At 42.8% G+C, this 27,583-nt stretch overlaps 1 protein-coding gene across 1 annotated transcript in view; it reads right to left on the reverse strand.

Moving 5' to 3' along the window:
• The window catches only part of NFXL1 (nuclear transcription factor, X-box binding like 1), a 259,254-nt gene extending 232,089 nt beyond the window's left edge, over positions 1–27,165 (reverse strand). The window contains 5 exon segments of the mRNA XM_030191351.1: positions 1,726–1,859; positions 8,603–8,712; positions 14,960–15,133; positions 25,254–25,509; positions 27,065–27,165. Coding sequence (XP_030047211.1) covers positions 1,726–1,859; positions 8,603–8,712; positions 14,960–15,133; positions 25,254–25,485 — 650 coding nt within the window. The 5' untranslated portion in view covers positions 25,486–25,509; positions 27,065–27,165.
• Positions 27,166–27,583: the final 418 nt, after the last annotated feature.

The following is a 27,583-nucleotide window of genomic DNA, read 5'->3' on the forward strand; positions in this document are numbered from 1 at the left end:
GAAGACACAGACTACAAACGGCTGGGCTATGGTCAGGCCTAAGGCACTGGATAAACCAGGCGTGGGTATCGGTACCAGAGATGCTCCGGTTGTACCGAGTACAACGTTTGAAGCCGCTGGGTGTCTTCGATGACATGGAAGGAAAAACGGCTTCGGCGAAATCAAAAGACGTGATTGTGCCTGTTAACCGAAAAAAGGGCACAAAAAAAAGAAAGAGGATAAGCCAGCCGCGTCAAAAAACAAAGAAAACTTGAAAAGGAGAACAAATCTAAAAGACACTACGGGAACTTTTATTTATTTTTTTTTAACTGACAATTGTTAGTAAAATAAAGAAATAACTAGCAACAAATAGCGAAAAAATTTGAAGACTCTTTTCCAGGGCCTGAAAGGAGCAGAGATCAAAACCTACTGCACCTCAACGCGGAAAAAGAAAAACTGAGGGAACGCGCTCACGCGAGGGGCGGGAAATCGGTGCGCTGCACGCGCACTAGAAGACTGCAAAACTTTTTTTATATTTTGCTTGCAAAATGCCGATTCCTGGGCCAACGCAGACGTCGACCCACATGTGAGAACAAGCAGCCTGCTTGTCCTCGGATAATAAAAGTCATCTGCCATTTGGATGCCCAGTCTCCCATTCTCCTAAGGTCCTCTTGCGATTTAACAACTTTGTCATCAGCAAATTTAATTACCTCACTTGTTATTCCCATGTCTAGATCATTTATAAGTACGTTAAAAAGCAGCAGTCCCAGCACAGACCCCTAAGGGAACCCCACTATCTACTCTTCACCATTGAGAATACTGACCATTTAACCCTACTCTGTTTTTTATCTTTTAACCAGTTTTTAATCCACAATAGGACATTACCTTCTATATACCACGACTTTCTAATTTCCTCAGTAATCTTTCATGAGATACTTTGTCAAATGCCTTTTGAAATCCAGATACACAATGAGGCATATTTTCAACGCACTTAGCCTTCCAAAGTTCCATAGAAACCTATGGAACTTTGGAAGGCTAAGTGCTTTGAAAATATGAATATCTACCAGTTCAAGTTTATCCACGTTTATTCACCCCTTCAAAGAAATGTAGTACATTGAAGAGGCAAGATTCCCCTTGACTAACTCCATGTTGGCTCAGTCTCATTAATCAATGCTTATGTATATGTTCTGTTATAGTGTTCTTTATATTGGCCATCCTCCAACCTTGAACACTCAGTTTTAGACACCAGTAAGAGAACAAGTGCCATACAGTGACCACTGTGAACAACACACAAACCTATCTTGCTTAAAGATAAATTATGTAATTATCTGAAAGGAGCATCCTGCTGTAACACAGGTGCAACATTTGATTTCAAAATCCATGTATGCCTAGGCCCCCTCCCCCCCTTGTTTTAAAAACCAGGAAAGTACTTTGGAGAGGCTTTCTGGCTCTTATTTTGGCCATGCAAAACTCCTCAAAGCTGCAGAGTTTAGTGTGCTACACATTCTTACTAACAGATGGTTCTTGGATTTTAAAATGCTGACAAACATAAAATATTGTCCTGTGAAGGTATGGTAGTTAATCCCCATTTCCAGCAATTTACTTCTAGAAGTGCTGTACTGTATTGTGATGTCTTACAAGTATTTTACCAGTTTTCCCACAGCCTTAGAATACAACAGCAACTGTACATATAATTTTGATAAACTAGGTCTTGTCTTTAAAGCAACCACCACAAAAGAAACTTACCAAGGCCATGGATAATCCTTTTTTCCAAAATCATCATCCGTCAGTGGAGAGGATATAAGAAAAATGCTGTCCTTAGCCCACTTCTGGATACAGGGGATGTGAAATATACAAAAACACCCGGAACAGCTCCAGACCTATCAGAAAACCAAAAAACATAATGAGCATGCCAGCACTGGGCTTTCTCAGCCAAGCTCTTTCTGATGAGCACAAAACAAACAAATATTAAGGGGCTTGTTGGTTGTAAAAAGCACTTCTGGGCAGGGCTGGTGGTTCAGTGGCACAACAGTACACAATCATACAGTCCCTGGGAAAAGGGATTCAGTGGCAACACCTAGTAGCCAGCAAGTGTGGCTCCTGATCAAGGCCTGTTGCTGCAATCGTTAGGACAACTAAGTTACAAAGGGGCTCATTTTCAAAGCACTTAGACTTACAAAGTTCCACAGATTACTATGGAACTTTGTAAGTGTAACTGCTTTGAAAATACACCTCCATGTAAACTTTGTAAGTCTAAGCACTTTGAAAATATGCCTCACAGTAACATATAACAACAACAGATAAAGACCTGTATGGTCCATCCTGTCTGCCCAACAAGACCGGAGTTGTACCTGCCAGTCTGTGCGGGTTACACCCTCTATGCCTTCTTTGGTTTTCAGGATATCCACAATGAATATACATGAGAAATTTGCATACCAGGAAGGCAATTACTGCAAATTTCTCATGCATATTCACGTGAATATGCTGAAAACCCGAATGGCCAGGTTGTCCCTGTGGACTGTTTGTTTGTTTTTTTGTTACATTTGTACCCCGCGCTTTCCCACTCATGGCAGGCTCAATGCGGCAGGCAATGGAGGGTTAAGTGACTTGCCCAGAGTCACAAGGAGCTGCCTGTGCCAGGAATCGAACTCAGTTCCTCAGTTCCCCAGGACCAAAGTCCACCACCCTAACCACAAGGCCACTCCTCCATTGAAAACTGCTCCAGGATATACATATTCAGGTCTACAAATAAATGAACACATAGCAAAACATGGTTTAATGGGACAGAGTCAACATGTTTCAGCCAAGGGAAGTTTTGCCTCACCAATTTGCTCCATGTCTTTGAATGCATGAATAAACATGTGGATGAAGGTGAGCTGGTTGATGTACTGTATTCTAGATTTTCAGAAAGCAGATACAACGTCCCTCATGAGAGACTCCTGAGAAAATTAGAGAGTCATGGGACAGGAGGCAAAGTTCTGTTGTGGATCAGGAATTGGTTGATGGATAGAAAACAGAGGGTAGGGTTAAATGGCCAATTCTCTCAGTAAGCATGCAAGTGGTTGAGAAAATAAAGGCTAAAGAGTTGGCGTTCCAGAAATACAGAAAAAGTCAAGAAAAGGAACACATGGAGGAATAACTGGATGAAACTGAAAGAAGCCAAGAGAGAGATACGACTGGCAAAAGCGCAAGCGGAAGAACAAATGGCTAGAAATGTAAGGAGGGGTGACAAAAATTTCTTCAGGTATATAAGTGAAAGGAAAATGACTAAAAAGGGAATTGTGAGACTAAAAGATACTGCGAACCGCTATGTGGAAAATGATGAAGAAAAAGCCAATTTGCTAAATAGATACTTTTGTTCTGTTTTCACAGAAGAAAATCCTGGAGAAGGACCGCGATGGACTGGAAATAGTACAAATGAGAATGAAGTGGATACAGCACCGTTTACGGAAGAAAGTGTGTATCAACAACTTGAAAAGCTAAAGGTGGACAAAGCCATGGGACCGGACGGGATCCATCCCAGGATATTGAGGGAGCTCAGAGAGGTTTTGGCGGGTCCTCTTAAAGATTTGTTTAATATATCCTTGCAGATGGGAAAGGTTCCAAGGGATTGGAGAATGGCGGAGGTGGTCCCTCTTCACAAAAGTGGGGATAGGGAAGAAGCTGGAAACTACAGGCCGGTAAGCCTCACTTCGGTTATTGGAAAAGTAATGGAAGCGATGCTGAAGGAAAGGATAGTGAATTTCCTGGAAGCCAATAAGTTGCAAGATCCGAGACAACATGGTTTTACCAAAGAGAAATCGTGCCAAACGAATCTCATTGAGTTCTTTGATTGGGTGACAGGAAAATTGAATCAGGGACGAGCTATGGACGTAATCTACTTAGATTTCAGCAAAGCTTTTGACACGGTTCCCCACAGGAGCTCTTAAATAAACTGGATGGGCTGAAGATAGGACCTGAAGTGGTGAAGTGGATTAGGAACTGGTTGACGAACAGACGCCAGAGGGTGGTGGTGAATGGAATTCGCTCGGAGGAGGGAAAGGTGAGTAGTGGAGTGCCTCAGGGATCAGTGCTGGGGCCGATTCTGTTCAATATATTTGTGAGTGACATTGCCGAAGGGTTAGAAGGTAACGTTTGCCTATTTGCGGATGATACTAAGATCTGTAACAGAGTGGACACCCGGGAGGGAGTGTAAAACATGAAAAAAGGATCTGAGGAAGCTAGAAGAATGGTCTAAGGTTTGGCAATTAAAATTCAATGCGAAGAAATGCAAAGTGATGCACTTAGGGAGTAGAAATCCACGGGAGACGTGTTAGGCGGGGAGAGTCTGATAGGTACGGGCGGAGAGAGGGATCTTGGGGTGATAGTATCTGAGGATTTGAAGGCGATGAAACAGTGTGACAAGGCGGTGGCCGTAGCTAGAAGGTTGTTAGGCTGTATAGAGAGAGGTGTGACCAGCAGAAGAAAGGGGGTGGTGATGCCCCTGTATAAGTCGTTGGTGAGGCCCCACCTGGAGTATTGTGTTCAGTTTTGGAGGTCGTATCTTGTTAAGGATGTAAAAAGAATTGAAGCGGTGCAAAGAAAAGCTACGAGAATGGTATGGGATTTGCGTTACAAGACGTATGAGGAGAGGCTTGCTGAACTAAACATGTATACTCTGGAGGAAAGGAGAAACAGGGGTGATATGATACAGACGTTCAAATATTTGAAAGGTATTAATCCGCAAACTAACCTTTTCCGGAGATGGGAAGATGGTAGAAAGAGAGGACATGAAATGAGATTGAAGGGGGGCAGACTCAAGAAAAATGTCAGGAAGTATTTTTTCACGGAGAGAGTAGTGGATGCTTGGAATGCCCTCCCGCAGGAGGTGGTGGAAATGAAAACGGTAACGGAATTCAAACATGCGTGGGATAAGCATAAAGGAATCCTGTGCCAAAGGAATGGATCCTCAGGAGCTTAGTCAAGATCGGGAGGCGGGGCTGGTGGTTGGGAGGCGGGGATAGTGCTGGGCAGACTTATACGGTCTGTGCCAGAGCCTGTGGTGGGAAGCGGGACTGGTGGTTGGGAGGCGGGGATAGTGCTGGGCAGACTTATACGGTCTGTGCCAGAGCCGGTGGTTGGGAGGCGGGGCTGGTGGTTGGGAGGCGGGGATACTGCTGGGCAGACTTATACAGTCTGTGCCCTGAAGAGCACAGGTACAAATCAAAGTAGGGTATACACAAAAAGTAGCACATATGAGTTATCTTGTTGGGCAGACTGGATGGACCGTGCAGGTCTTTTTCTGCCGTCATCTACTATGTTACTATGTAAAGGAGGATGAATAGTAGAGTACCCAGGACCGGCGCTATTCAACATGTTTATTAATCATCTGGAAATCGGAACTAGTGAAGTGATTAAATTTGAAGACAAAATCTATCCAAAGTTGTTAGAAAGCATGTGGATTGTGAAAAATTGCAGGAAGACCTTAGGAAACTGGAAGGCCGAGGATCCAAATGGCAGATGAAAGTTAATGTGGATAAATGCAAAGTGATGCACATTGGGAAGAATAATCCAACTCATAGTTACTTGATGCTAAGAGCTACTGTAGAAATCAGCAACCAAAAAAAAAGGTCTAGGTGAAATTATAGGTAATATGCTGAAATCTTCTGCCCAGTGTGTGGCGGTGGCCATAAAAAACAAACAAGATGCTACGAATTATTAGGAAAGGGATAGAAAATAAGACAAAGAATATTATAATGCCGCTATCACTCCATGGTGCAACCACACTGAGTATTGTGTGCAATTCTGGTTGCTGTATCTTAAAAAAAAAAAAAGATATTAGTAGAATTAGAAAAGGTTCAAAGAGTGACCAAAATGATAAAAGGGGTGGAATTCCTCTCATATAAGGAAAGGTTAAGAATTTAGGAGTTTTTAGCTTGCAAAAAGAGACTGCTGAGGGGGGATTCGATACAGGTCTATAAAATACTGAGTGGTGTAGAACGAGTAAACGTAAATCGATTTTTTTTACTCTTTCAAAAAGTACAAAGACTAGGGGACACTCAAGGACGTTACATGGTATTACTTTTAAAAACGAAGAGGAGGAAATATTTTTTCACTCAACAAATAGTTAAGCTCTGGAACTCAATGTCAGAGGATGTGGTATCAACGTTAGTGTACCTGGGTTGAAAAAAAAAAAGTTTGGACAAGTTCCTAAAGGAAAAGTCCATAGTCTGCTATTGAGATAGCCATGGGGAAGCCACCGCTTGTCCCTGGGATCAGCACCATGAATCTTGCTACTATTTGGGATTCTGTCAGATACTTGTGACCTGAATTGAACACTGCTGAAAGCAGGATACTGGGCTAGATGGACCGTTGGTTTAACCAGAATGGCTATAAGTTCTTCTCTCGTAGATATTTCCGGGAACCCCCGTGCAGGGCGGTGTCCAAGAGCATGACTGCTCTTTCCACCATGCATGCCTTACGGGATCTCGGCACCATGGTGCCCGTTCAGAGAGCGGAGTGGGGTCTGGGCGGCTATTCGATTTACTTCATGATGCCAAAGAAGGAAGGGAGGGTCCTACTGGCCAGTTTTGGACCTCAAGAACGTGAACCAGTTTATCAAGGCTCAGATGTGAGGGAGGGAGATTGGGGGAGACTGTCCTGAAGAGACCACGGGGCACTCTCACAGAGTGGTGGGGTCTGGAGTGGTTGGGGTGGGAGGGGGATAATTATTAAAATAAAATTTACTTGGTTGTATAGACGTATACGGTCTGTGCCCTGAAGAGGACATGTACAAATAAAAAGTAGCACATAAGAGTTTCTCTTGTTGGGCAGACTGGATGGACCGTAAAGGTCTGTTTCTGCCGTCATCTACTATGTTACTATGTATCAAGGAGCAACAACTGAAAGACTAAGGCTGGGGCACATGTATAGGTTGTACGTATTTCATGGTTTTGTAACTCATATAAAACATCTGCCCCCTATGACTGTTGCAGTGGGGAAACTGTTTTGTATACTGGAAGTTAAAAGTACAATAAAATATTTAAAGAGAAAAAAAAAATTATATTCAAGCTATTTTGGGCACTTAATTAGCGCATGTCTCTATGCACTAGCTTATAGAATTGCCTTTGATATGCCTGAAGGAATTGTGGGTTTTTTAAGGAAACTAGAATCAAAGTCATCGGTTGAATGTTTAGGATTAATTTTTTTAAAATGTCACAGAAACACTGTGTGTATAAGCTAAATTTATTTTTTCAACTCTTTTACATTTGGGTTATTTGATTAATCATGATTAATCTTACAATTAAAAATTGCAATTGCTGTGCAGTCCTAGTTTTAAATAAAGCAGCCAAATTTAAAAAATCTCTCTATATAAACGCACCTCCAACGTTCTAATGAAGCCTCCAAAAGTCCCAACGTTCTACATCCATGGTGTTGTAGATATCCGGTTTGCCCATGAGTGTCTGCCCCGCCCTCGCGTCAAACGTGATGACGTCGAGGGCAGAGCACTGACACTCAACGAATCACATCGCTCACCCGCTGATTCCAAGGGAAGTGGAGTGCCCCCCCCCCCCCCGCAACACCCAAGCCGCGCCGGAGCATCACACAAGCCCCTCCCCTCTCCCGGCGCATCACCCAAGCCCATACCCCCCCCCCCCTCACACACACACAAACACATCAACCCCCTCGCCACCCGCAGACACCAATACTAACGCTGTCCGGCCGCTACTGCTTCTCCTGTTGAGCAGCAGCGGCCGGAACAAAAAAAAAAGATTTTAAACCTCAAACACGGCTCCGGACAGCCATCTGCCATTGGCTGACGTTTCTGCAGCCGCTCCTCCTCTCCCCTGCACGTCAATGCCCCTGCAGGAAGACCCCAGAGGAGCACAGCAACGTCAGAGGGGAGAGGAGGAGCGGCTGCAGAGACAACAGCCAATGCCAGCAGGCTGTCTACGGAGCCGTGTTACAGTGAAGGAAAACACAGCAGGAATCCTGACAAACAGAAATGGAGTTATAATTACCAAAGACTGCTCTCCAGAACACAGGCATATTAACGACTTGGCAGGCAGGTTACCAAGTGCTTAAAGGAGCTTCTAAAGATTCCGAGCATTCCTCTAGGGAGAACACTCACCACAGATATTCCATCATTGGGTTGCCTAGGGGTCTCTACTCTGCCATTCACGTCATAGCTGTTTAGTTTCACCACACAAAATAAACCACCTGCTTTTACTGGATGCAAGTGAAGTGCTCCAAGCCCTTCTGTCTCCATTCAATAGGATTACTGCTCTGTAGTCTGGCATCATAAGGAGGGGATGACCCTGAAACTCGGAGGGAGGGGAGGGGGAGGACGGAGGGCCCCTGGCAAACACACTCTCATTCTCACACAGTCATACTCGCACCCAGTCTCACTCTCTCTCTGTCACACACACACTCGCAGATTCACTCTCTCTCAAACGTACACACTCTGAGGAAAACCTTGCTAGCGCACGTTTCATTTGCGTCAGAAACGGGCCTTTTTACTAGTATATGCATAAAGCATTACTGCTAGTGTTTTCCTTCATGTGGCTGCTAGCACCTCGAAATATCAAGCACAATTAGTTTTGTTAGATTCATAAGACAACTCTTTAATTTAAATCTCACTTACAGCTTGGTTTCTCTTGACTGAGGCAATGCAGATTAGGCACGTCATAGCTCCAGCCTGAAAAGCGTCATTCACATATTGTCTGGTGCGCTCCAGTTCACTTGCATCCCCATCTGGAAATGGCATATTAAAGCAAGAAGTACATTTGAGCTATGGACAAAAGAAGCTCCTTGAGACCCTTCTCTATCAGCTTAGGGAATCTTATCTATTGCTTAATGTTTTTCTCAGGAAGGGATCCAATCATACTAAGCGTTAGCTAAAGTTAAAGGTGAGATAGGCTGGCAGAAACAGAAAATGAATGTTGCTGAACATCATGACAAGATATGGGGAGAGCCAATGAAAGGGGTGGTAGAGAAAGATACTGCAAGAAAATAATACTACTGTACACAATATTAGTGAACACTCATCTGGAGTATTCTGTCCCCAGAGGGACACAATATAGAAGCAATCTGAAAGGCCATCGCTAGGAAGATGGTTCAAGAAAATTAAACTGGGATATGGGGGAAGGAAGAGTTATTTACCTGTAGAAGGTATTCTCAGAGGACAGCAGGCCAATTCTCACACGGGGGCAATGTCATCCACAGATCCCAGCGCGGAAATGCTGCCTAGTGGACTACTCCTTTAAGAGCTTGAGGCAGCGATCCCACCACGCATGTGCTGGTGCCTACCCGCCTAACATAGCTGGAAACTAAATCCAACTCCTAGGGGAGGTGGTAGGGTATGTGAGAATTGGCCTGCTATCCTCGGAGTATACTTGCTACAGGTAAGTAACTTCACTTTCTTTGAGGACAAGCAGGCCATACATGTGGGAATCCCTAGATACCAGGCCCACCAAAAATAATATTAGGACAATAGGGAGTTGCAATGGCGAGGTCAAGTTTTCAAGTTTATTAAAAACTTACTATCCCACCCTATGGAAGGCCTTCAGGGCGGCTTACAATCTAAGCTCAGTTAACCAGAAACTATATACACACTTGTTGAGAACAGAATAAAATGGGCCTAGGAGGGTGAAGCTAAAGCAGGACTGTGTGACCAAACTGGATGTCGCGTCGGGTGTTCTGCTTAAGGCAGTAGTGGGATTCGAATAGACTGAAAACCATGTTGCAGCCTTGCAAATCTCTTCAATGGAGGCTAATCTCAAGTGGGCTACCGACGCAGCCATAGCTCTGACAATATGAGCCGTGACGTGGCCCTCCAGAGTCAACCCAACCTGGGCACAAGTGAAAGGGATGCAGTTTGCCAGCCAATGGGAAAAGGTGTGCCACTGTCTATACAGCCTAGTCCGCACCAGAGGGGGCCAAGGCTCGCTTGCAGTCCAAGGTGTGCCGTGCACATTCACCAGGTTGGGCATGAGGTCTGGGGAAGAATGTTTGCAGGAAGACTGACTCGTTAAGATGGAATTCTGACACCACCTTAGGAAGGAACTTAGGTTGAGTGTGGAGAGCTCTCTGTTGTGATGAAATTTTGTGTAAGCTGGATCCACTACTAGGGCCTGAAGCTCACTGACCCTGCAAGCTAAAGTCACTGCCACTAAAAACAAGACCTTTCAGGTTAAGTAATTCAAAGGACAGGACTCTAGTGTCTCAAAAGGAGCTTTCATCAGCTGAGTAAGGACAACACTGAGGTCCCATGACCCTGGTGGAGGAAGTTTGATAGAGGGCTTTATCAAACGCAAAGCTCACATGAATCGAACTACAGGCTGTCCGGAAATGGGCTTACCTTCTACATAGTGATGGTAAGCACTAATTGCACTGAGGTGAAACCTTACAGACTTGGTCTCGAGATCAGACTTAAAGAGGTGCAGAAGGTGTTCAAGCAGGTGTAGGGCAAGAAAATGGATATAGGGCCTTGCCCTCAAACCAGACAGCAAATCTCCTCCATTTGAAAGTATAACACCTCTTAGTAGAACCTTTCCTGGAAGCCACTAAAATTCTGGAGACACCCTCCAAGAGATTCAAGGAGACACATTTTACACACTCAACATCCAGGCTGTGAGGGCCAGAGGCTGAAGGTTGGGATGCAGAAGAGCCCCTCGTTCTTCATGATGAGGCTCAGAAACAGTCCATGGTTCTTCGGAGGATAACTACAGAAGAAGCAGGAACCGTATCTGCCTGGGCCAGGATGGGGCAAATCAGGATCATGCTTCCCTGGTCTTGCTTGAATTTCAGCAAAATCTTCCCTATGAGTGGAATGGGAGGATGTGCATACAGAAGACCCGTCTCCCATGCAACCTGACCCTGGAGCAATACTGAGGGACCTTGTGATTATACTGAATGGAAAAGAGATCCACCAAGGGGATGCCCCACTCTCAGAAAATCTTGCAGGCAACGCCCATGCTGAGAGACCACCCAAGGTTGCATTACTACACAGTTTTCCCACCAGGTATGTGGCTCTAAGAACCATTAGTGTTGGACAATCCAGTTCCACATCCTGACAGCCTCCTGACACAGAGGGTAAGAACCCATATCCCCCTGCTTGTTGGTGTAATACATTGTAACATGATTGTCTGTTTGAATCAGAACAATTTGTTTGAACAGACAATCTCTGAAAGCCTTTAGAGCTTAGGGAGACAGGGAGGTACATAGAGGAGGCCTACAGGGAAGTCTCACCTCCAGTCTGGCAGCTTCTGTGCTGCCTTGGAGGAGAGAGGTCTTCTAAAAGGAGAGCATCAACTGATGAAGCTGGAAGTAATCCTGTAGCCAGGACCAGTCCAACAGGGGATGCAATATCCTCTCGCAGAAAGGATGTGTCTCCAGGAGCTCCTGTCCAGGAAGGGTTAGGATGAATGTTGTAGTTGGTGATTTGATTATTAGGCATGTAGATAGCTGGGTGGCTGGTGGATGTGAGGATCGCCTGGTCACTTGCCTGCCTGGTGCGAAGGTGGTGGACCTCATGCATCACCTAGATAGGATTTTAGACAATTCTGGGGAGGAGCCAACTGTCTTGATACATGTGGGTACCAATGACATAGAAAAATGTGGGAGAGGGTTTCTGGAAGCCAAATTTAGGCTCTTAGGTATAAAGCTCAAATCCAGGACCTCTAAGGTAGCATTTTCCAAAATACTCCCCGTTCCACGGGCAAGGCCCAAGAGACAGGCAGAGCTCCGGAGTCTCAATGTGTGGATGAAGCAATGGTGCAGGGAGGAGGGTCTTAGCATTGTAAGGAACTGGGCAACATTCTGGAGAAGGGGGAGCCTGTTACAGAATGATGGGCTCCACCTTAACTAAGATGGGACCAGGCTTCTGGCATTGGCATTTAAAATGGAGATAGAGCCTGTAGGGCAGGCAGAGAGTCACGGCTGGTGCAAGGACTCCCAGTGCCGATGGACTCTGCATCTGAAGAAGCCCCACCAAGTGCTCTTGGAGCATGGCCCTGATCCATTCATTGAAGGCCACATCTGTAAAGGCTAGGACACTGGTTTGGAGACAGCCTGAAGAGTTGTTGGTGCCGTAGCAGAAAACTGGGTCCCAGCTACCAGAAGACTGGCACGAAGGCACCTCTTCAATAGAGGGGGGAGCGCTCCTCCTGGCACCAACACTCTTTGGATACCGAAGTCTTCAATGCCCCAGAGCTCCCAGCACCGTGCGAAGGGGACCAAGTGCTTGTGCTTCCTGGCCTTCGTCCTATGCCAAACACTGATTTCCCTTGGTGCTGACAAAGACAATGTTGAATCCACACATCTCCTCTGTGTTGGGTCCAATGCAGACCGGCCTCAGGAGCCCTGCACAGCGGTCAGCGCCGAGGCAAGTGGATACCCACTTGATGAACTCCCAACTCCCAGTGTCAGATATAGGCCTGGTAGTCATAGGGACCAATGCTTCCAATGTCGTTGCAAACACTAAGTCCAACAGAGATGCCAATGGTTCGGACCCAACTCCAAATATCTTCTCTTTTTGAGCCTCTCTGGACTAGAACCCAGAACACAATTAAGATGGTTATGGTCTGGACCAAAACATTGGATACACCAGGAATGGGGTCAAACCCCAGGAATGGTCCAATTACAACGGGCATGGAGCTCGAAGCTACTGGAAACTTGAGGACCTGGAAGGGAAAATGGCCAATGGTGAAGAAAAAAGGGGTACAACTCACCTGAAAAATACTTGATGTATCCCAGCCGGTGTTCAGGCCTAAAAGATCCTCTGCAGTCAAAAAATAAAGGACTTAAAAAGCGGGGGAAAAAGTCTACTAAGAAATAAAGGGAGTATTATCCTCGACAGAAGTAAAAATAAGAAAAGATAAGGGGAAGAAACCCGTGAGGGAAGGCACCTGAGGCGAAAAAACACACTGAAGAGAACTACAGAAATGCGACCTTCTCGTCGGATAAAGAAAAACTGCTCATCTTATGATCATGATCAGGTGGGAAGGCACTCGTGTATGCACAGTGGGAGCGCTGCCTCAAGCTCTTAAAGGGACAGTATGCTAGGCAGTGCTTCCACATCGGACTCCATGGATGACGTTATCCACACTTGCGAATTATATGGCCCACTTGTCCTCAGAGAAAAGAGGAAACACCTATACGCTTTTCTTTTCCCTCTTCTACTCTTTTTAGCTTTGGCTCTTTAGGAAGAGAGGGCCCTGATTACCAAACTTTGGGCACCTTAGACATCTGGAGCGACAGTTGCATCCAATATATTTAAACACAGGACACTTAACTGTGCAGATCAGCAACACTAACACTACTTAGTAGTTTCATCTAATATTTTTGGCTTATTTTTCTTCTAGCTTTTGCTCTCCCCTCCCCCTCCCTTCTTCTCTTACGAACCTCCAGCCTCTCAACCACTTGTGTTCTGCAGCCTTGCCACTACACCTCCCAGTCCTGGGCCACTGATGCATTTTTCTGCCTTGGCTCTCCTCCTCACTGCTACTCTTTTCAGCCCTAAATTCCTTTTCACCACTCAGAGTCACCCCTACTCCTTCCTCTCTGACTTGTCTGCCTGTAGGCATCTGAATTGCCTGGCACACTAGTGTTTTCTTTCTGACCCCCAAGGAGAGCTACCAAATTTCTGCACACACTACACTGGAGATGACAACCAAAATTATTGCTCAAAACTTTTGTAATTGCTTGCCTAAGAATTTAAAGGTGAGACTTAAGGACTTAAATATATAAACCTCACATGATAGGAGAAAGGAGACTGAGAAAATGCACAAGCTAAAATATATTGGTTTAAAAAAAAAAGGGGGGGTGGTCAGGGAACAGGGTACATTCAACATTAACATAATGGGGTATTTCTTCACAAAGAGGCTGGTGGGAGCATTAGGTAAACTTCCAATGGAGCTGATGGAAGTAAAACAGTACCTGAATTCATGCAAGTATGGATCAATAAAAGTGAATCCTTAATTGTAAATAAGCGAGGGTAAAATCATGTATGCAGTTTTGCAGAAAGAGCAAAAATAGATACCAATAGGACTATTTAATTCTATCTACTGTCAATTTATGTGTAAGCATGAAGACTGCAAACTATCCACACATTCTGCTTCTACCCTTAATTGTTCTACCTGTCTTATCTAGATTGTAAGCTCTTTGAGCAGGGACTGTCTTTGTGTATGGTGTACAGCGCTGCGTATGCCTTGTAGCGCTATAGAAATGATAAGCAGTAGTAGTAGGCATTAACTGCTAAGCATATATGGTGTTTTTGAATAAAGGAATTAGGGATTTGGGATTTTAATTCACACCTTTAAGTATTAGCTGAAGGCGAGTTACTTTCAGGAACAGTAGGTATTTTCCTGTCCAAATCTATGGTTTGTACCTGAGGCCATGGAGGATTAAATGACTTTGTCCAAGGGAACAAGGAGCAGAAGTGGGATCTGGGCCCTGGTTCCCAACCTGCTGCTCTAACATTTAGGCTGCTCTACTACTCAAAATAACATTACATAGGTACACAATGGGAAAACACCCTTTTGGAATAAAGCTCAGATTGTAAAAAAGTCAAAATTCAAAAAGACTATGTCAAACATTAAGAGAATAAATTATGCCCAACTACACGGAGCAAAATACAGGAATATAAAAATAAACCTACTATACATATTCTTCATGCTAGAACCATCAGAACAGCTAACATGCCCAACTCAAAGGCCTGATTCACAAGTTCAGCTTCGGTTTCCCAGGTCAGCCAGGGATAGAGCAGTCAGTTTTGGGGGGGGGGGGGGGGGGGGGGGGGGAATCTCAGTCATTGTGCAATAGAAAACATATTAACCAGATTTAGGATGCTCATATTCAAAGTTCATAAGGAAACACACCCTGTGGTCCACTGGCTAAGGACTCTTGCACCATGGTCCCACAAAAGTTAGCTGTTTTAAGATTCTGATTCAGGGCTGTTATTTCCTCATATTCAAATCCAGGGGCAAAGAGAAAGTCATACCTGTTTGACTGGTATATTTTGTAAATGTTAAGGCCAAGATCTTTCCGTGTTTTCCTTCAATCTCATCATATCCCTCATCTTCAGACGAAGAACTGCAATGATCCTCTGCAAGCTTCTCAACTGCAGCCTGATTTGCCGCCTTGATTTCCTCAAATTTCTTCTGAGATGCTCGCTCTGTAAATAAACAAGATGGCTCACTGATCACTAAGCTAAAGCAAATACTTCACTCAGACTCACTAACATCAATTACTCTAATAATATCACTGCAAGGAATTAACACTCATTTTCAATGTTATTTTTAAATTTGTAACTAAAAACAGGTTCCTAAAGTATAAATCAAAAGCATTATTTATTGGGATTTATTACCACTTTTATGAAGGGATTCACCCAAGGCAGTGTACAGTGGGTAGAGTTTAAACACAAAAACTTATAATTTTAACAGCATAACAATAAAATAATCAAGAATAAACATAAATACAATAAATGAGGTAAACTTGAAAACACTTGCTTTTCCAGAACCCTAGAAGTAGCTGCGCATTTGGAATGGCATAGTCAGAGAAACCTTTCAAACACCAAGAATGCCAATCGAGAATCCAGACGGTGCCATCCCTGGGTCACTACATCTTCTAACATGCGAGCTAAGATAGGATGAGATAGGATGCCAGGACTTGGCACAAAGTTATTGTCCATTTTAAAGTCATTATCAACATAAGAAGCTGCAGTTCTTCAATTCTGGAAAAGCAGCAAAGTTAAAGGAACAAGAAAGAATAAAACCGAAACAGCATCACCAGCTAGTTACAAACAAACAACAACAAAAAAACCCCATCTTGCCTGTTTCCAGGTCATGTTGCTTCCTAGTGTGTAGATTGCATTCCTCGGTCTCCTTTCTTTTCTACCAATATGATTTGTGGCTTATACATTTTAACATTTATGCACAAGGGAGCATCATTTAATATACAGGAGTCATACTACCTATATTCTAATATCTTCATCAAATTGATTTAGCTGCTCTTACAAATTCAGTATAATTCAGTGGTTCCCAAACCCAGTCCTGGAGGCACCCCAGCCAGTCAGGTTTTCAGGATATCCACAATGACTATTCATGAGAGAGATTTGCATGCAGTGGAGGCAGTGCATGCAAATCTCTCTCATGATTGAGGTTTGGTGTTTACTGCCAACACAGCTGCAGAAGTAGAAGCAGAGCCATGGTGGAAGGGAAGAATAACAGAGCTGCATAGATTGTGAGAGGTAAGGGGTAGCAGAGGATGGCGCGGGGGAACAAAAGAGTAGAGGAAGAAAAAAAGATTTGTTTTTTTTTTGGGGGGGGGGGGTTAATTTTTTTTTTTGGAGGGGAGGGAGGGGTTGAGTCAGTCAGTAAGGGTGTTTAAGAAATATACTGTCAATGCATTTTCTTCCTAAACAATTAAGTTTTGAAGAAATTTTCAAGAATTGGCACAAGTAATGCCAGAGTTCTGGTAAGGAAAAACATTTTAGTGTATTTAGATTCACGTGACTTGTACAAAGTTGCACTACAACGGCATAAAACTCTCTCAGTAAAAGGAGGCAGGATCAATCAATCGCAGCAATGAAAAAAACAGGGGGGGGGGTCTCAGACAATCAGCAAGAGGTGGCAACTTCCCAGCATTGGCAGCAATTTGACTTGGTTGCATTTCTTGAAGACAAGAAGGTGAAGGAGCGATCTTGGGCAGGTGGTCAAGCTTATTCAGTTGACAGCTGTAAATCACTTTACATAAAAGCAATGGGTTTTATATATCAACTGCTTTACATCTTATAAGTGGTAGATATGAGGATATTTCAAACACCTTCTCAAGAATGAAAGAAAAGGATCTTAAGATTTTTGTAAATTTTAGCTATCATCAGAATTCTACATTAAATTTACAGGGATAAGGATGCCTAAAAGTAACTTTCATCTTATATACAGTAAACTGCAGGACACTAAAAAGGTGCTTCCTGATGCCCTATCAATGTAGTTGCATTTACACAGATTGAAAATTACATTTCAAACATCGATTTCATTGCAAGCACATACCTTTTTACTGCACTAAACTCAAAAGTCCTGAACGAGGGGCAAGCGGTGCAGCTACTACTGGCGGCTGGCTGTTACTGCGGCGCAGGGGGACGACGAGCTCCCCACTGCCTCCCTCCCCCAATGGCACTGGCCAGGAAAGGCTCCGAAGGTAAGTTTGTGGTGCCAGGATTGGCTCCAAGCTGCTCGGGTTCTCATTTTTTCCTGCTGTGAAAGTGGTCATCTGCTGGTTGCTTCTTTTCCCACTTTCTCCGATTCAGTTTCCTGCACTGTACTTGCTTTCTGGGGGAAGTTGGCTAGGCTTCGTTCTCTCCCCGATCCTCCTTTTCAGAGACTTGGCAGGTACTCGCATGAGAATGCGGGAATCATGTAAGCTCTCTCCCTCCGGATGTCTCGGTCTCTTTCTGCCTCTCAATTCCTTTTTTTTTTTTTTTTTTTTAACCTGTGTGTCTGTTTCACTCTCCTTCCCCTATTTCTTGTATTTCCCGTTTGCTTTATTTATGTGGTTTTCTTGGGCTTTCCTTTCATCATGCCTCTGACAGGGAACAGATTATTCTACAGTTGCGATCGGTATGGTGCTAGGTGTTTTCCTCCTATACTTTTTCTGTTCCTGTACACTGCTAATGAGTAATAGGTACAGCAATGTGTATTTCACGTGTAACAGCTCATTGTGGGTTGGCGTTGTGCCGATTTGTTCTGGTAGTTTGGTGACAAATGACAGTAGATTTATGTTATCTCGTACACGAAATAGCTGTTTGCTTTACAGTGTATGCAAACGTCTAGTGGTCACTTGATATTCCGCATATCTGATAGTAAAATTTTAAACTCCACAAACTGTTGACCTAAAAGCCATATAAAAGATCTACTAGGTGTGTAGTAGAGCTGGTTACAGGGATCTGCCTATACGCAACGCAATTTGATATTCTGTAAAATATCCGCTGCGGTCAAACAATTAAAAGATCTGCCTAACAGCATTTAAAAAAAAAAAAACTATTTTCTTTCCAAAGCTCTGTTCAGCACAAGGCAGCTCTTTGGGGTTTGGCAGACTTCCTTTATTGAAAATGCATATGTATTTTTCAATGTCCACTTGTATTTATTTGTATTTAACTCATGCTTTTCCAGTGGTAGTTTAAAGCAAGTACAGTAGGTATATTTCCCTGTCTCCAGACGGCTTACGTAAGAACATAAGAATAGCCATACTGGGTCAGACCAGTGATCCATCTAGCCCAGAATCCTGTTTCCAACAGTGGCCAATCGAGGTTACAAGTACCTGACAGAAACCCAAATAGTAGCAACCTGTCATAATCAAGACATCTGTTAATCTTCATTGGCCTATATATATTGTAACCTAGTTCTATACAAACTGTAACAAATCTACTACAGACTCATTGTTCCATATAATTTGTAACCTTATCTCATTTTCCCATTTAACTTGTAACCTTGTTGTATACAATCTGTAACCAATTTACTCCAGAAGCATGTAAGCCACATTGAACCTACCAATGGGTGGGGAAAATGTGGGATACAAATGCATTCATAATAATCCATCTGTAACTAGCTTTTGAGAGCTATGCGCCCTTCACCAGGCCCTGCCTGGCTCTGGTTAGGATTGGTTTGCTATAGTTCTTACAGGATATGGGCTCTCCCACAAGAAGCAAGGGCCAGAATAGTTTCTTCCAGTTGTCAGAGGCTACCTGGTGGCCTCCAGGAGCAGAATATCCTATCTTAAATGAGCTCCCTTCAGCGGGCTAGTCAGGAACAGTGCAGTTGAAAGGTACTCAGAAGAATCCAATTAGTGCCACTAAAGCTTGCTAGTTGAACAATATTTCTACATATTTATATACTAACACTGCAACCATAATATTTTGCTTAAGACAAAGCACACACTTTTCTCATACAGTTTACCCGCAGAGTCTAAGTGTGAACATCTTTCAGAAGCACTTCAGTCACACAGTGCTTATTTAAAAAAAAAAAAAAATCAGAATGCATTTACACTATCAGTCTTCAACATACATGCTCAGGAGAGAAAGGGAGAAATGCTGGTCCCAGGTTCGGGGACACAGGAGGAAAGAAAAAAAAGAGGGGACATGAAGAAGGAGAGACAGGGACACAGAAGAGATACTGAGCATAGAAGGAGCATGGAAAGAGGGACACAGAGGGGTGATCCTAGAAAGGATGGCTAAGGGATGCAGAGGAAGGATGGATATAGCAAAGAAATGTCAAAAACAGCAGAGACCCTGGAAAGACAGTTGAGAGAAAAAAAAAAAAACAGAAAATCCGAAGAGAGACCCTAGGACCAAAGCAATGATAACAAGGGTAGAAAAATGTATTTTTTTCTTAATGTATTTTGGTTTCTATTTGTATTACTATGGACTTGTTTTCTATATTGATCTAGAATGTGTTTCTTCCTCCCTCCCTCCCTGACTACCTTGGAAGAGATGGAATTATAGGGGTCTATCTAAATTTTTCTGCCAGGGGCCCATTCAGTCCTAGTTACATCACTGCAAATATGGATATTACAGTCACCGACAACTCAGTAAATACTGGCAGATAAAGACCGAAAAATAGTCCATCCTGTTTTCCCCAGTAGTGATTTGTACTCTTTGGGAGGATGCACATGCAAGTTCTCATACAGACCCCGACCCAATCTCCTTTCACTTATCCTTCACCTCACCTTTCGAAGTAATACCACTCCTTTAAGTGTTGCGATTGCTGCTCTATGCACAAACATACTCCAGAGTCAGCTACATGTTAGTACTTTCTTCTCGAAATGTGTCACAATCTAATACATTTAGAAATGCACAAGAACACCTAGCAGCAGGTCTCTACCTTCCTGAATGCATGAAGACATCCATGAGAATGATGGAAGAACAAATATTATTAGCAACCAATCCACACTGGGCAAACTGACTTACAGAAAGGTAAAGTGATTCTCCTAAGGACACAACAGAAAACTGGAACTGGCATCCTAATGTGCTGCAATAATGGAATGCTTGAACTAAACAATCTGTCAAGGACAACGTCCTAAAGAACCATTTGGATGTTCGATGCACTACACAGGGAATGAGACCAGACAAAACTGATAGCAACAATTAAACATAATCCATAAAAAAGTAACAAACAGCTGCTCAAGAAAGAATCTATGGCTTTCATGTATACCTTGCTGATCTCCACCGCAAGACTCCTTCATGCCTCTTGACCTCATCTTTTCATATAGCTACTAACTTAGTTCTAGTAGAGACCTTTTCAGGCAAATCCTGAATTTACCATTCCATCCCAATGAATTTTGGGGCCAGCAGCACTGATTCCAATACATAGAATCAGAAATTTAAGTTGAAATATCTCTACTGAATTGGTCAAACTGGTGGCTATGTTTTCATGGTACAGACTTAATAAATTCAGGACAAACTTAAAGATCTCAATACATATACTTTGGAAGAAAGGCAGGACAGACTGAGATACGATATTTAAATACCTCTGTGACATAAATGCACTAGTTTCTTTCAATTCAAAGGAAGCACTGGAAAAAGGAGACATAGGACGGTGAATGAGGCAGACTCGGAAGTAACTCGAGGAAAATACTTCTTTACAGAAAGGGTGGTTAATTTGGGGAATGGCTTCCCGGTGAAGGTAGTGGAGACAAAAACTGAATCTGAATTCAAGAAAGCTTTGGACAAGTACATAGTATCTCTAAGGGAGAAGGAGGACGAGTAGATAGCATGGATGGGCAGAATGGATTGGCCATATAGTCTTTATTTGCATACATTTTTCTATGTTTCTAGGATTCTAAGCAATCATAAGAACAAGAAATCATTTTATTTGCTGACAATTCAGTTCAGATCATATATACCACCAATATCCCCTATTCATGGTTCACTGCGGTTTACAGTATAAGTGGGACAAAGGCTAGGTACAATATTATAGGTAGGATATTGGTTGAACACAATGCTATATAACACTAGAGTGTGTGAGTAAGGCATTTCCTTTGATAGTCCTGTATGCAATTGAGGGACATAGAATAGAGATGGTTGTTACGTGGCAGTCTTTGGAAAGAGAAATGTTTTTCACCTCTTCCGGAAACTTAGTTAATCTCTGATCTAATGGCCCAGGGGAGTGAGTTCTACAAAGAGATTCCTAATACAGGAAAAAGCGAGCTGAAAATCTTCTGGAATCGGATTCCCTTATAGGACAGAGCGGCTAAGATTAATTGTTCTGTCAGTCTGTTGGAATAAACGATACAAATAGATATTAATCAGCAATTCAGAGGAAGCACCTTGAAGAATGTAGTTTAGCAAGATATGACAAGACGCTAGTATATCTATTCAGTCTTGCTGCTGTGTTCTGTATGATCTGCAGTTTTTTCTGGTAATGGGTCTTAATACCGAAAAATAAGACATTATAGGGCCCTGATGGCGAACCTATGACACGCGTGTCAGCACTGACACGCGTAGCCATTTTCGATGACACGCGGCGCCGCCGCAGTGTGGTCCGCCCTCCCTCCTCGCTCCCGGAAACTAACCTTAAAGCCTCCTTTCACGTCGCAGTAAGCAGCAGTAGGGCCGGCCACTCCTTCCTTCCGTGTCCTGACCTCGCCTGACGTAACGTCCGCGAGGGTGGAGCACAGAAGGAAGGAGAGGTCTGCCCTGCTGCTGCTTGCTGCGACATGAAAGGAGGCTTTAAGGTTAGTTCCGGGCCCGGTAGCGGGTGGAGGGGGGGGGCCCAGCGACCTCGGGTGGGCAGCGATCTCGGGTAGGGGGGGCCCGGGGGCGGTCCTAGTAGCAGTGATTTTTCTTGAAGTGACACACCACCCGAGTTATGCTCGGTTTTTTGGTGAATTTTGACACACCAAGCTCAAAAGGTTGCCCATCACTGTTATAGGGAAATGGGACTTGATATACCGCCTTTCTGAGGTTTTTGCAACTACATTCAAAGCGGTTTACATATATTCAGGTACTTTATTTTGTACCAGGGGTAATGGAGGGTTAAGTGACTTGCCCAGAGTCACAAGGAGCTGCAGTGGGAATTGAACTCAGTTCCCCAGGATCAAAGTCCACTGCACTAACCACTATGCTACTCCTCCACGCATAGTAGTCCAGAAGCGGTAGTATCAGAATTTGAAACAATAGTGCAAAGGCTTTGTGATCAAAGAATGACCTGACTAAATGTAGTTGTCTCATTTTAAACACTGTGTCATTCCATAGTTGGTTGATATGGGATGAAAATGATAAGGAGGAGTCTAAGGAGACCTCAAGCACTCTAGTTTCTGATTCGACTGCGAAGGTTCTGTTGTTGGATAGTGTTATTGAAGTTGGGGCCTCAACTCCTCGATTCTGGAACAGTAGGATCTTAGTATTTTGTACATTCAGTTTTAGTTTGTTTGCCGAAGCCCAGGTCTGAATAGCGTTCATCCCGGTTGTTACAGATCGGATTGGATCTTGATGAGATCTCAGCGGTAGGAGGAGCAAGATGTCATCAGCATATGATAACAGTAGCTCTCCTAATCCCAGGTGTATTGACCTGAGGGAAGACATAAGTTAAACAAAATAGGAGAGAGCGGGGATCCTCAGGGGACACCACATTTCGGGATTCAATAGTTGGAAAGGTGTTTGTTTTGTTTTATAGAGTAGCTTCGGTTTGAAAGGAATTCATTGAACCACTTGAAGACAGATCCTGTTACTCCTATCTGATTTAGTTGTTCAAATAGCATTACATGATCTACTACATTGAACACAGCCAAAATCGCAAACTGAATAGGACCCGATTCCCCTTACATAGATATTGTTTGACATATGTTGTTAAAACTAGGAGCAGGGTTTCAGTACTGTGTGCAGATCTGAATCCGAATTGGGACAGGTGTAAAGTAGAAAATATGTCCAGATATTTGGTAAATTGTTTGCTAACATAGGCTTCCAGCATTTTCTTAAAAAGGGGGGTATGTTAGCCTCAACAGCAAACTATCGCCCAGTGGCTAATCCTGAGCCCTTCAGTAGGAGTGTAAAAACAATTTTACCCATATCTAAAGGAAGAGAGCATGATTCTTGTAACTCATTAAGGCAGTCTGTTAGCCACTGAACAACCTCCGGTGGGATGGCTTAGAACAGGAATTCTGGGCAATGATCCAGGAAGCAATGCAAGCGTGACCATTTCAGTAGCAGTGATTTTATGTCTTCAATTGATAGTGGTTGAAAAACTTGCCACATCTGATTTGTTTTAATTCCATGAGTTGGGCCTGAGCCAGAACCTGCTCCCGAATCAGAGACTTTTGCATTTTCCTCTGGGCTCCTCTTACAAAGTGGCACTACCGATTAGAAGCACGCTGAATGTGAAGAAGCCCATTCAATCCCCATGGGCTTCGCATTCAGCATACACTAATCAATAATGCCGCTTTGTGAAAGGAGTCCTTAATTTGTTGGTTCACATTTCAAGAAAAATGGCACTGGATTCATTCTTATAACAAAAATCCACTTTTGTATATATTTCTAAATAAGCCTTCTAACATGGCCAGTGAATGACCTGTCTTCTTCCTCTCCTAACATTAATATAGTCTTCAGGGGACAATAAGGGTAATTTTATAACAGGGTGCCTAGGCTGTGAAGGCACACGGGCACATATGTTGTGACTATTTAAAAAAAAGGCAACATATGCACCTATGGAGGAAGGTGAATAGTGAAGTTCCCCAAGGATACGTACTGAGCCCGGTGCTATTTAATAAATTATCTGGAAATGGGAACGGTGAGTGAGGCAATTAAATCTGCAGTCAACACATAACTATCCAAAGTTGTTAAAGGGGCACGCGGACTGTGAGAAATTGCAGAAAGATCTTAGGAAACTGGAAGGCTGGGTATTCAAATAACAAATGAAATTTAATGTGGACAAATGCAAAGCGATGTACATTGGGAAGAATAATCCAAATCATAGTTGCTTGATACTAGGTTCCACTTTAGGAGTCAGCACCCAAGAAAATAAACTAGGAGTCATCATAGACAATATATTGAAGTCTTTTCTCAGTGTTCAGCGGCAACCATAAAAGCAAACAGAATGCTAGGAATTATTAGGAAACGGATAGAAAAATAAGAGAAAGATTATAATGCTTCTGTATCACGCCATTGTGCAACCTCGCTTCAAGTACTTACAATCCTAGTCACCATATCAAAAAAAATAATTATATATATATATATATATATTATATGTAGCAGAAGGTGACCAAAATGATTAAAGGGATTGAATTCCTCTCATAAAAGGAAAGGCTTAAGAAATTATGGCTCTTCAGCTTGGAAAAGAGGCAGTTGGGGGGGGGATATATGATAGAGGTCTAAAAAATCCTGATTGAAGTAGAACATGTAAACATGAATCGATTGTTTACTCTTTCAAAAAGTACAAAGACTCAAAAGCTACAAAGACTATGGGACACTCCATGAAGTTACATGGTGATACTTTTAAAACCAATAGGTGAAAATATTTTTTCGCTCAATGAATAGTTAAGCACTGGAACTCATTACTGGAGGAGGTGGTAACAGCATATGCCGTAGCTAGGTTTAAAAAATGTTTGAGCTTGTTTCTGGAGGAAAAGCACATAATTTGCTATTAAGCTAGAAATGGGGAAATACCCATCTCTAAAATTCACAGTATGGAATCTTGCTACTCTTCAGGATTCTGCCAGGTACTGGTGACTTGGATTGACCACTACTGGAAGCAGAATACTGGGCTAGATGGACCATCAGTAGGACCCAGTATGGCAATTTTTATGTTCTTATAATTAGCTTCTCTAAAAGCTCTCACATAAAGCTCCTGCTCCAAGGTGGGTGCAATTTTTCTAAGTCTGCATGTTTTATAACATATGCAATATCTCACAATTCTACTCAACATCTGCTCCCGGGAATGCCTACACTTATGCATATATAAACACATATCTGCACATAACACACTGATGTATATGGAAAAAAATGCTCATAAAAAGTTACCTCTTTTGAAAAACAAACAACTTTAAAGGCCTTGGATACTAGGGTAGGAAAGAAAAAGTGTAAATCTATGAATAATTTATTACAGTACAACCTGGAAGTAAGGCTCAGTAACTGTACTGTTGCCATACTTCACCAGGACTAAAATAAAGAATTTTAAGTTTTCCTTTAGGAAAACATACATTAGACATTATTTACTGCTGTTTTGCTAAGTACAGCATTTATACTTTGTTTGAAACTACAGCTGTTCAGTCCTGGACTGAGGGAATGATTTGGGTACAGAACTTACCATTAGGTACCCTCATCTGATTTCCTGCCCCTGCAGAACTGTTGACTGTCACACAGAAAGCACTACCCCTTGCAGAACCTTGCAAGGAGCTGTTCGCAGCCACCTGTCCTCCCCTCAAAGGAAAGCCATTTTTTTCTCCCCCCGCTCTAGGCCCTGGGGTTGAAGAAAGATCAGAATTTATAGCAGCACTACGGCCTCGGCCTCTGCCACCCTTTCGCCAAGCAGGTTCCATACTGTCCGTCTCTTCCAAGAAAACCTGAAACAAAAGCAAATTATTATCAACACAAAAGTGACCGGTGGTAGTTATAGACTGACAGAGACTGGTGGTACTTACAGATTAAAACTTCAAACGTGGAAGAGGACATACACTACTTAACAGATAATGCAGAGTTTTTATACCACTTGCTGTAATGTGGTTTCAAATAACTGTTTAGTGTCAATTCAATCACTGGTCCTGAAAATATTCCTTCCTGCCAGCTTTTACAGACTTCCTATTATGCTGGTTACAAATCTATTTCATGCAATTCTACTTTTTTTTTCTTGTCAATTTTTACCCAATTGCCATGCCCAATCACAAATCAACAACATGTTTCAAGTGACACCTATCTTTGCCGGATCCCAACAGGCATCTATTTTATCGAGGCTTCAAGAGATCATATTCTACTACTACTAATAACATTTGTATATACTGCAGCTGATTGTCGGCTAAAAAGTTTTTGGCAATCAGCAGCAGTATAGTGACAGTACAATATTGGCAAATGGGTAAAATTGACAAGAAAATACATTTAAAAAAAAAACAATCACATGAAACAGATTTTTAACCTGCATAACAGGAAGTCTGTAAAAGATGGCAGGAAGGAGGTTTTTTCCCCAGGATCTGTGATTGAATTCACACTAAAAGCGGTTATTTGAAACCACATTACAGCAAGTACAAGAAAAACTCTGCGTTATCCAAGGTCCTTTTTCTCCTGCTATGCAGTTGGTTGCTACAAGTTAGGTAGTGTGCCTTCTTCCACATTTGGAGTTTCAGTTTTTGAGCGATTATCAGAAGTGATTTTGGCCATTTTTTGTGTAAGGTACTTAAACACTGACAAGGCATGAGCTTTCAATAATATTGGATGTACTCCTAACACAACTACCCCATAGAAAGTTACTGTTAACCCAAGATAAATTAGATAGTTATACCAAAAAGAACATACATACCACTATCTGACTACGTAAGTGTTTAATAAATTAGCCAGTAAGCCTTAATGTGAAAACCAGAACAGAACCTTAAACCCCCACTCCAGGAATTAATTAGCTTGAGAGCACCTAAAAGAACACTACTACCACCAAAAACAGAAATCTAGACACACAACCAGGTTATCAATCTACCATGCCACCTAGGCAATCAGAACAGTTGTTCATCGGCTTAATACAGATCCGAGAACAGTTCCATTGAGTACCCAAATTTATATACTACCAAATCAAACCGACAGCAGATTGTGCTCATCTCAAAATCTCTAGTAAAAAAAAGATAAAATTACATGATCGAAAAGCAACTCTACTAATACTCAAAATTGATGAGCTAAAGAACAATAGAAACTAATACACATAAACAATTTATTTCGAAAAACATATCCTATTCAAAATATGTAAAATATCAAGAACTTAGCAGAGGTACCAAGTCACTCGAATTCGACTACTCTCAAACGCGAGCATCCCTCTTCACACACAATCTCTCTCTCCCTCTTCCACTCTCCCCAGTCCAACATGTCTCCCTCTCTTCTTTCCTCACTCACCCCCACCCCATCCTACCGTCAAAATCATACCTGAGCTACCCCACCACCAGTACTGCAGATTTTCCTCCTCCGGTGCCTCGTCACCTCACCACACTCTGATACTACAACCTCTGCCTCTCTCTCACACAGGTGCGTCGTCCCGCCTTACCGGAAACAGGAAGTTGCTTCAAAGGAAGGCAGGCCAAGGAGTTAGATTGAGCACAGAAGATAGTATGACGTCAAAACGCTGAAGTCGGCCGTCTCCCATGCACAGCCACCATCTTCGTACACCCAAATGAAAGCCAACAAACCTGTCAGCTGCCACATCCACGTTGTTTTATTTTTGGTAGCATTTTTTTTATAGTCTAATTTTTATTTTCAAACATGTTGTGTTATTATGCAGCATACGGATGTACACAGAGGAACCACCAGAACGGTATAACCTTTCATCGGTTAAAGTAGCGATTTATTCTAAACATAATCTGTGTGTCATTTGGAGGTGTTAATTATAGGGACTGCCTAGCAGGCGTTGTACTCGTGCAGAGATTTTTTTTTCACCTAGTAAATGAC

The sequence above is a fragment of the Microcaecilia unicolor genome, chromosome 2 (genome assembly GCF_901765095.1).
Source record: "Microcaecilia unicolor chromosome 2, aMicUni1.1, whole genome shotgun sequence".
NCBI lineage: Eukaryota > Metazoa > Chordata > Amphibia > Gymnophiona > Siphonopidae > Microcaecilia > Microcaecilia unicolor.